We start from the raw sequence: 11,216 nt of genomic DNA on the forward strand, positions 1-11,216 counted from the left end.
GAGGAGCTTAAAATCATAGACACCAGTTCTTTTACTCCTTTTATTTTGTTTTAATTTTTTCTTAAACCATTTATTTGCCCCTACTAAGGCTAGAACCCACAACCTTAGGTTCTTGAGCCCAATGCCCTGACCACTACACCATGGGCCTTTTTAAATGACACTCTCCCCACTTTTAATTATCCCCCATCCCTGTAGATTTCAAACACGAACACAACACAAGCCTCAACCAATTACATCTCCCCATTAGATCAGCTGACCCTTGCTTCCTGCCATCTACTTCCTTTTTTAGATACATATAGGGCACCACACTACAAACACTCACTAGCCCTGAAGAAGTAGCATAGCTACGAAACGTCGGCTTTTTAAAATTTTACCAAAGACTCAACACTGGCTAAACTTTTAATTGATTTTATAAGTTTTAGCAAGCCTTTTGGCCTTTTAACAATAAAGTTCTACATTTTAAACGGAAAGCTGTGGAGATTTCCCCTCATCACAAGGACAATTTCAACCACATCAAGACCTGGATTTTCAACAAGGATCATCAACTTCACCCTCTTCCATAACTTCAACGGACTTTACAAACTTTACACAACTCACTGGCTGTGCAATAAAGCTTAAAACTGGACTCTGGGGCTCACTTAAATACCATCTAAAGTGAGCCCCCTACACCTGGATTACCGTAAACAGAGGTAAGACTTCACCACAGCTTTCCACCTTTTAACTTGTTTAAGCCTGTTTTGACTCTTTTGTAAGTTCATTTTAGCTCTTCCCCCCACATTTTAGATCCCTAGTTTTTAGCCTTCCCTACCCTGTAACCCCTTTTATTTCCCCATTCACTAGTTGTCCACTTTAATTTTCTTTGCCCCACATCTTACCTTTTCCTTACCTTAACCCTTACACCTACCATATTTGAGTTAATTTTGACTTGACCCCTAGTCCCCTTTTAGCACAATACACCTCACATAGTCCTACCACTACCTTTTGTTTGTCCCCTTGCACTTATACACACACTCTGCCCTTTATAATTTTTTCCTTATTCTTATTTTTATTTTTCTATCCCACTTGTCTTGCCCCTTCCCTACACAACCTACACACGCTGTTTTAATTTTGTACCTTACATTCTTTTATTTGTCCCTACACTTGCACACCTAATACTTCATTCCTACACTTACATTCACAACACAACATTTCACAACACAAGGCCGACCATTGTATAGAGTTTTACAGTGTCTTTTATTTTCTTGTTTTTATTTCCTTTTTATCTTCACTGGATCTCCTTCCCCCTCTGAGTCATCCATCCACCTGACACACCCTGACACACCATGCCCACCACCACTGCCCCTCCCAAACACTTAGATAGGGCCCCCCCGTCCAGACGCCCACCCCCACCTGCCCGCACACAACCACCACCTTTATTTCCCCGCACACAACCACCACCTTTATTTCCCCGCACACAACCACCACCTTTACTGCCCCACACACAACCCCCACCCTTACTTCCTCACACAACACGCACTACATTTAGACATCCCCACACACGTCCACTCCTACCCACACCCCCACCTAACACTAGATACACCAACACACATAGTTATTCTAGGCCCACACATACACATACATATGCATCCATTTTGGCATCCAACAGACCGCCTCTCACACATACACGCACCCAGACACGCACACACCCCATTCCATCACCTGACATATACACTAACACCCTCAGGACAGAACCAGACCCACTCACCCGCCAGCTAGCTAAACACTACTTCAAACTCATTCAGGTCACACATCACAAACACATCACACAAACAGCCCTCAACACACACACCTTCCCCACGGGCATGCACAAACAAGTCACTAAACTCACTGAATTTATCAAACCAGCTGCCCCCACACCACAGACACTTGAACATATACGGGACAACACTACACAATGGATGACTCAGAACATGGAGATCCTACACCAACACTACACCTCACAGTTCTTAGCCTTCACTACATCCACAACACCTTTTAACAACACAGCATTCCAAATAGCCAGTGGCTGGGCTAGGAAGCGCTACCAGAAGAGACTCACCGACTCCACTCTCCCCACAGCCCACCTAGCCCTCAACCCCCACAACATTACCATTCCATCCACCACCCCTCTCTCTCCCAACACCACACCCACTGTAACATGCACACAAGAGTTTCCACCACTAGCTTCCTCCACCACACCACCACACACCACTGACGACGCAATAGCTCATACACTCCCCCACACCACCCCCCCTCCCACCACCGCTCCTGTTCCCACACCACGCACTCACACTACACCAACACCAGACTCAAGTCCACCCCAAGATACAGTAGTACAGACACTAGATAACAATACAACACATAGCACTGAAAACACACCCCCCACCACCCCCCCAACTAGACATACACTAGCTTCAACACACTCCACTAGCCCAGCACCAATCCTCACACACTCTACACAAACCCAAACACTCGCACCCACGGCCACTCCACCACACACACACCACACTCCACATACATGCAAACAGTCACCTACATCTCACAGATCACCGGAGATCCCCTACACACCCCGCATCACAACTACACACTCCACCCCCCACATACAGTCACACACTACCAGTACACAACCACTACCCCAACGCCCACAACCACGCCCACGCATTAGAACACAAGCACAATTCCACCATACATTACACAGCCAACCTGACACCAACACTCCCCCCACCACTACACGGTCACTTCGACACACCAACACACACACACTTTCACATCTGGTAGTCCACGACACTGATAACACCATTTCCTTATCCCCACAGGAACTACCAGAAGAGAGGGTGTCTCCAGCATCTCCACAGCCGGAGAGGGCCATGACGAATGAGCGGACAAACCAAGTCAACCAACTTGCCGTAACCGCCTCTGAGCCCTCTCCAACAAACGCTGTGGATGTGCTGGAGCCACCCACCTCACTCCCCACCACACTTCACTCTCTCCCAACCCTTCCCTCACAACCCACACCACCCAACACACGCACATTTCATCCCACTTACCACAGCTACAGTAAGAACAAACTGGACGAATGGACCATTCAAATTCACAAACCACTAGTTTTCCTGGGGGATTCAAACCTCAACCGGATCCCCTCCTTCATCCATCCTGACATACAAATTGACAGTTACCCCGGAGCCACCACACACCACTTTTGCAGAATGCTGCAAAAGCTTCTCCCCACCCCCTTCCCCCAAGTGAAGTCGGTGGTCTTGTCGGTGGGCCTGAACAACAAGCACCACGACCCTCGGAAAACCACTACAAAACAATTACTCATACTTTACAAACATGCTTCTACAGTTTTCCCCGATGCAGTCATACACTTCCCACTTCTTAATTTTTCACCTCACCTTTTGACACAGCACAAAAACAACCTCACCTATGTCAATGAATACATTGCATGTCACTTCCCCCACATCCCTACTATCCCCTCACATACATTTCACACCGCAAAGGACAACATACACTGGACAAACCACACAGCACACACAATATTTACACATTGGTGCAACTACCTCCATTTTCATTGACCCAACCCTTACCCTTGGACCTCCCAAACCCTAACCCTCCTACCCCCCCTCCTCCTTCCCATCATGATTTAATCATGAACCTGTCCACCCTCTTCCAACCCACTTCCCCACAGCGCTCCCTGTTGGAAAGGGGGCTCACCTTCATTCCACATAACACGCGGGTCGACCAGGAGGAACTTCAGAGGGACCTTCACCAGTATCACCGCCGTCTGAAGTTGATAAATCACTTCTCTTCAGACGACACCTACACTCCCACTCCATTCACTCTCCCCTCCAATTGGGAACCCCCTCCCTCACAATTAGATAAGGACTTAGTTAGACACATGCACAAGGATAGACAGGCACTTAGGTACTTTCTCCAACACCCCCCTCCCCCACCTACCAGTAACATTACGCCAGCAGAAAAACAAGCCATTTCACAACTCACAAATAATAAATTTATAGTAATCAAACCGGCGGACAAGGGGTCCAAAATTGTAATCATGGACACCCAGCACTACCTCACTGAAGCACACAGACAACTGAATAACACCCAATTTTATACACCTATTGCACGATCCACCCAACCCGCAGCACAAGCCATTGTCCGCCGTTTAGTCACCACCCTCTACCAACGCAAATTTATCAACCATAAACAAAGCATCTTTCTACAAGGACCAGATCACCCTCGACCACGACAGTTTTATCTCCTCCCCAAAATTCACAAACCCCCTCACACTTGGACGGTTCCCTCTCAAGTTCCTCCTGGTCGACCCATTGTCTCAGACTGCAACAGCACAACATATAACATTTCCATTTACATTGACTCCTACCTCAACCCCCTTTCCAACAGACATCCCTCCTACCTCAAGGATACATACCACTTCCTCACCCGGCTGCGACCCATGGTAGTCCCCCATCACACTTATCTTTTCACTCTAGATGTTGACAGCCTTTACACAAACATAAATACTCCATCTGGCATCCAAGCAGTTAAAAACACATTTCTTAAATATCCGGACCCCCTCAGACCCGACACCATCCTGTTAGAACTTTTAGAAACCTGTCTCACACACAACGACTTTAATTTTGACAATAAACTCTATCTTCAAATACACGGTACTGCCATGGGTCAACGCTTTGCACCTTCCTACGCCAACATATACATGAGTGACTGGGAGCAGGCCGCCCTTGCCAAATGCCCCCTTCAACCCACATTTTATTTCCGTTTCTTAGATGACATCATTGGAGCTTGGCCACACCCCCTTCACGAATTCGACACTTTTTTAGATATTCTTAATGCACATCACCCATCTATTTCACTTAAAGCCACTATAGACCCACACCAAATTCACTTCTTAGATACAACCATCTTCTTCACACCTATCTCACCCACAGAAAACACTTTTAGTTCTAAAGTCTATTTCAAACCCACAGACACTCACTCACTGCTGCACAAGCACAGTCACCATCCGAAACACACCTTTAGATCCATTGTTAAATCACAAATTATCCGTTTTCATCGCATTTGCTCCTTCTCCACAGACCTCCACCAAGCAATAAACATCCTGTTCAAAGCCCTCCTTAAGAGGCACTACTCCAAAAGATTCCTCCGTACAATAAAAACAAACACCCTGGCTGGCCTAGCTCCTGCTCACTCATGTACTCCCAACACCTCACTGTCTACCCCCACACCTGTCCCCATCCCTAACCTCAACCCAAACACTACTCCTAACCTTAACCCTGATCCCAACCCGCTCCCTAATCCCAACCCCAACCCAAACACTAGCCCTAACCTTAACCCTTACCCAATTCCTAACCACAACCCTCACTCTGGTCCCAACCCTCACCCTGACCCCAACCCAAACCCTAACCCTAACCTTAACCCCTCCCATCTCCTGCCCCTCATCAGCACCTACTCACACGGCATCCAACACCTACACCACACACTGAAACAACATTATACTGACTATCAATCATCACACCCCACCTTCCAACACCACGCACTCATCTCCGCATACAGACGCAATAAAAACTTAAAGGACCTCCTCATCCGCACCACTTTCACCCGTCACCTTCAACCTCCACCCCCCAAGGAAAACATTCATTTCACTCCCCACTTATTCATCACAAACATCCATAGCCATTGCTCTGCACCCACCAACCCCCTGGATTTAGACACCCCCAATTTAGTTTACGCCATCACCTGCACTTCCTGTCACATGATTTACATTGGGGAAACTGGACATACCTTACGCACACGCCTAAAACAACATCTACACTACATACACAAAAATGCACTCAACACTTACCTTGTCGCACACTTCCAAACTCACCACATTTCACACCTGAGGGTCTGTGGCCTTGAAGGGAACCCAGGCTGGACCTGTCTGCAGAGAAAGAGGGCGGAAAAAATATGGATTTTAAAATTAAAAACACTTTATCCTACGGGATTAAATGAAAAATTAAATTAATTTAAACAACGCCTACCACCTGTGTTTTTCACTTTTACCTGTGTCCTTTCTGCCCTCTCTTTTAAACATCATTTACATTACTTTTAAATAAACTTTTAACACCTTGGTTTTAATGGGATAAGGGTGGCAATAACAGCAGGCCAGTGCACCTTTTAATTAACCTTTTAAATAACAAACTACATTTTAAACCCTAACCTCTTAACCCCTCCCATGTCCTGCCCCTCATCAGCACCTACTCACACGGCATCCAACACCTACACCACACACTGAAACAACATTATACTGACTATCAATCATCACACCCCACCTTCCAACACCACGCACTCATCTCCGCATACAGACGCAATAAAAACTTAAAGGACCTCCTCATCCGCACCACTTTCACCCGTCACCTTCAACCTCCACCCCCCAAGGAAAACATTCATTTCACTCCCCACTTATTCATCACAAACATCCATAGCCATTGCTCTGCACCCACCAACCCCCTGGATTTAGACACCCCCAATTTAGTTTACGCCATCACCTGCACTTCCTGTCACATGATTTACATTGGGGAAACTGGACATACCTTACGCACACGCCTAAAACAACATCTACACTACATACACAAAAATGCACTCAACACTTACCTTGTCGCACACTTCCAAACTCACCACATTTCACACCTGAGGGTCTGTGGCCTTGAAGGGAACCCAGGCTGGACCTGTCTGCAGAGAAAGAGGGCGGAAAAAATATGGATTTTAAAATTAAAAACACTCTATCCTACGGGATTAAATGAAAAATTAAATTAATTTAAACAACGCCTACCACCTGTGATTTTCACTTTTACCTGTGTCCTTTCTGCCCTCTCTTTTAAACATCTTTTACATTACTTTTAAATAAATTTTCAACTCCTTGGTTTTAATGGGATAAGGGTGGCAATAACAGCAGGCCAGTGCACCTTTTAATTAACCTTTTAAATAACAAACTACATTTTAAACCCTAACCTCCTAACCCTAACCCTAACCCTAGCCTAATCCCAACCCTACCCTCACCCTTAGGCTAATCCCAACCCCCACCTCTTTAGGCTTACCCCTACACCTTACCCTAACCTTAACCCCAGTGCCTTAGGCTAATCCCAGCCCCCTCCCCTTAGACTAACCCCAACCCTTTTCCTAACCTTAACCCAACCCCAGCTGAAGGCTAACCCCAGCCCTTGGGCCTAATTCCACTCTGGTCCCCTAGACTACCTCCAGCCCCTTACCTCAATCCCCTAGCCTAATCCCAACCCATTCTTCCTTAGGCTACCACAGCCTCTACCCCAAGCCTAACCCCCTTCCTAATCACTTTATTTATTTATTTATTTATTTATTTATTTCACCTTTAATTCTTCTTAATTGCTTTCTTACCTTCACCTTCTATCTTATTTTCACTTTCACTTTCACTTTCATTTCTTCCCCTTCCTTGTCCTTCTTGATAACATGTAGCAACTTTATTATATATATTATAATTATTATTATTATACTTGTCCTTAATAAATATCTTTTAGACAGTTTGACTCACTTCTTCTTTACCCCATCACACAGCGTGCTGGATCCAATCGGCCCGTGCACTCACAGTCACTCCACTCACCAAAAATTCATGTTCCCCTAACCTAACCCAGCCAGTGCCATTGGATCCACCGCTACTCCCTTCCCCTCACTTCTTTCTTCTTTCTCTACAAATATTTTTCACTTTTTTTAATTTTTCAATCCAGCCGGGGTTGCACTCCTCCCACCGACAGGTTGGTCCTCTTCTGGCCCGGCCGCATCGGGGTCTTGAACCTAGCGCAACAGACTCCCAGACCACTGCCCTAACCACTCTCCCATGGGGGCAACTGGCTAATGTATATTCCTTTTTGTTTTTCTTTTGTTTTCACCTCCTTAAAAACTTAATATGGAGTGCCCCTCCTGAGACTCGAACCGACCACCTTTGGGTCACAGGGTAGAGACTCTACCCCCACTCTATTGAGTCTCCCTCCTACTTGACTTGATAACCTCTATTTTTAGACTTCTTACTACCATCTAGATTAGCTTCTTCAAGTAAAAACTTCTTCGTTCCTCCTCACTGACCGGACTCGAACCGGGTACCCTTTGGTACAAGGGCGAGTTCCCTACCATTACACTAGGGAATCTCTTCTTCCTTCATCTAACCCTTTTCATCTACAAACCTACTCTAACACTAACATCTTAATATGCACTTTTAGGTCCTCCCTCTAATTTTTTCTTTATTTTATCTATGCTATCCTTTTATTTCTTAATTCCTTCTCATTTTTTACAAAAATGCTACTTTGCACATTTGGTCAGATGGGCCTCGAACCTACAACCTCTCCCATCATGGTCTGACCTCTTAACCACTGCACCATAGAGGACCTCCTCAGTAGAGCACCTACACTCTACCTCAATGTCACCTTTTACATTAGGAACTACAACTCCCATGCACCTTGTCCTACTCCATTTTGAGACTCCATTCAAACACTCCAATCACAGATGCCCACACATCTTCATTTAGACTGACTTACATTATACCCAATCATAAACCCTCCTTCCAGAAACAAACCCCTTCCTCTTCCCTTCCCCACCCCTCATTTCTAACTGAAATACCAAACACACCAGCACTTTGGCATTACGTCCTCCTCTGATGCAGGACTAGATGTCCGAAACGTCAGGAGTTTTTCACAAGAAGCAACACGGTATCTATGCACTTTTCTACTTACTATTTGCTCTAATTGGACTTTTAAACTACTTGAAGTAAAATTTGGGCTTTTAAATTTCACAAACACTGTTGCAAGATTACCCTTCCCATTTCACCGACCACATGGACTAGCATGCTAATAGCGCTTAGCTGAATTGTTTGCAAAGCTGAACTGCTAGCATGCTAATAGCGCTTAGCTGAATTGTTTGCAAAGCTGAACTGTTTGCAATGCTCAATGCTGCCAAGATTGTCTACTCTTTTCCATAAAATCGGATTACAACTTTTATCACCTTGGATACAAACTTCAAAGCAACACCACCTGGAACATTTCTGTGAACATTTCCAAAACTGGAGGTATGCTTGCCTGCTTCCACACCACAGGTAAGGGCTTTCTTATTCAGTGTTTTGTGTATTAATGTTAAATCTTGTAAGTATTTGCTTTACCGTTTTGCTTCTTTCTAGCCAGCTGTCCCCATTCCCCCCTCTCCCCCCAACACACTAGCACCCACAACATATCTCTTTATTTTTTATTTTTTACTTTCTATCCTTTTGCCTCTTCTACATCACACACTCCTAGTCCCTGGCCATTCCATCGCCTTGCCCCAACCCCTAGCCCCAGCCCCTGCATTCATTTTCACTCACTCACTCACTCACTACTCGTACATACACTCACTACTTGTACATACAAACATGTCCACGGCCAATAGACCCTACACACGTTTCCTCACACAACCACCAGATCCCCTCACCCGACAGCTATCCAAACACTACTTTAAACTGATTCAAATCACCCACCACCAACACATAATCTCAAGTGCACTGCAGACAGGCCACTTTCCCTTGGGTATGTGCAGACAGGTGACTAAACTTACACAGTTTATTAAGCCAGCACTACCCACTCCACATACACGTTCACTTCTCACCCAGAACACTACAGATTGGATGCAACGCAACATGGAAATACTTCACGACCACTACAACACACAACTTGCACAACTGACATCCACCCACTCCCCCCTCAACACATTGGCACTCCAGATTGCCAGCGGCTGGGCTAGAAAGAGGTACCACACTCGACTGTCACCTACCACCTTACAGACAGTTCAACGGCTTCTTGACCCCCAGTCATCACCCCACACTACCCCAACACACAACACCACACTCCACACCATCCCCACTCCTAGGGACCCTCCTACACCCACTCACTTTTCTGATCCCTCTTATCTCACTGAATTTCCTCCCCTGCCACCTTGTACTAGGGCCCCTAACCCCCCTCCTACCCAGGTCTTGGTAGCCCCCCTTCCCCCATCCACTACTGTCCCCACTCCCCCTCCTAACCAGGACATGGGAGCCCCCCTGCCCCCATCCAATACTGCCCCCACTCCCTCTCCTAACCAGGATATGGGAGCCCCCCCAGCCCCTTCTACCCCTTCCACTAGTGCCCCCCCTCCCTTTCCTAACCAGGACTTGGGAGCCCCCCTGCCCCCATCCACTAGTGCCCCCCCTCCCCCTCCTAACCAGGACATGGGAGACCCCCCTACCCCTTCCACTAGTGCCCCCCCTCCCTCTCCTAACCAGGATTTGGGAACCCTCCTGCCCCCATCCACTACTACGCCCACTCCCCCTCCTAACCAGGACATGGGAGCCCCACCAGCCCCCCCTTCCCCCTCCACTAGTGCCCCCCCTCCCCCTCCTAACCAGGACTTGGGAGTTGTCACAAATCATACACTCACTACTTTCCCACCCATCCCTCTACATACCACATACATTGACTTACAGAAGGTTACCTTCACCATTCTTGCCCCTGACCTCACAGATACACTTTCAGATACAGAAGACCAACAACACCCACCTATTACCACAGACAGCACCCAAAACACACAACACCACACCACACACTCCCCCACTAATCCTACACCCACAAACGCCCCTCTCACTAACACCCTCCCAACCTCCTCATCCACCACACTTACATCTGCCCCTTCCCAGAGTCTTAACTCTACAAGGGCTCTCCTTACCAACACAACCCCACTAGTTCCTGCCACCCTCTCCCCTACCCTTACACCACCTAAGAGGAGACCCACCACACAGACAACAGCCATTGTCACTCACACTCACAATAGCCAGCCCATTATCACCTCACCTCCCAACACAACCTACACTAACACCACCCAGACCCCCCACCTTGTAACCCACCTGGCTCCACAGGAGATAACACCATGTCTCTTACCCCCAGGTTCCACCCAAGTGGGAAGGGCAAACCCAGGACAGTCCAAAACACCAAGGGTGATGATGAGCAAAGGGAAGCAAAAAGCTAACCAGCCTAAACAACCCAATGCTGAGCCCTCCACCTCCACTGGTGTAGGACTGTCCAGGGCTCCCACCCCATCCCATGCACCTCCACCTATACACCCACCCACACCACTCCTATCCCCTAGGCCCCCCCTTCTTAGGACCC

The 11,216-nt window shown here is 47.0% G+C and overlaps 1 protein-coding gene across 1 annotated transcript; it reads left to right on the forward strand.

Annotated features, from left to right (window-relative positions):
* Window positions 1–336: 336 nt before the first annotated feature.
* LOC134089348 (uncharacterized) lies at window positions 337–10,389 on the forward strand. The gene is made up of 3 exons (XM_062543788.1): window positions 337–689; window positions 2,835–4,691; window positions 10,337–10,389. Exons 2-3 carry the CDS (start codon window positions 3,464–3,466, stop codon window positions 10,387–10,389), a joined length of 1,281 nt encoding a protein of 426 aa, XP_062399772.1. The 5' UTR covers window positions 337–689; window positions 2,835–3,463.
* Window positions 10,390–11,216: the final 827 nt, after the last annotated feature.

This window comes from Sardina pilchardus, chromosome 8, assembly GCF_963854185.1.
Source record: "Sardina pilchardus chromosome 8, fSarPil1.1, whole genome shotgun sequence".
In the NCBI taxonomy this organism is placed as follows: Eukaryota; Metazoa; Chordata; class Actinopteri; order Clupeiformes; family Clupeidae; genus Sardina; species Sardina pilchardus.

Bases quoted from the DNA above. Each gene is read 5' to 3' on its own strand.
- LOC134089348 (XM_062543788.1), top strand. From the start codon at position 3,464: ATGTCACTTCCCCCACATCCCTACTATCCCCTCACATACATTTCACAC. The intron at 4,692-10,336 runs GTACTGCCATGG...TCTCCTAACCAG, and splicing joins ACTCTATCTTCAAATACACG to GATTTGGGAACCCTCCTGCC.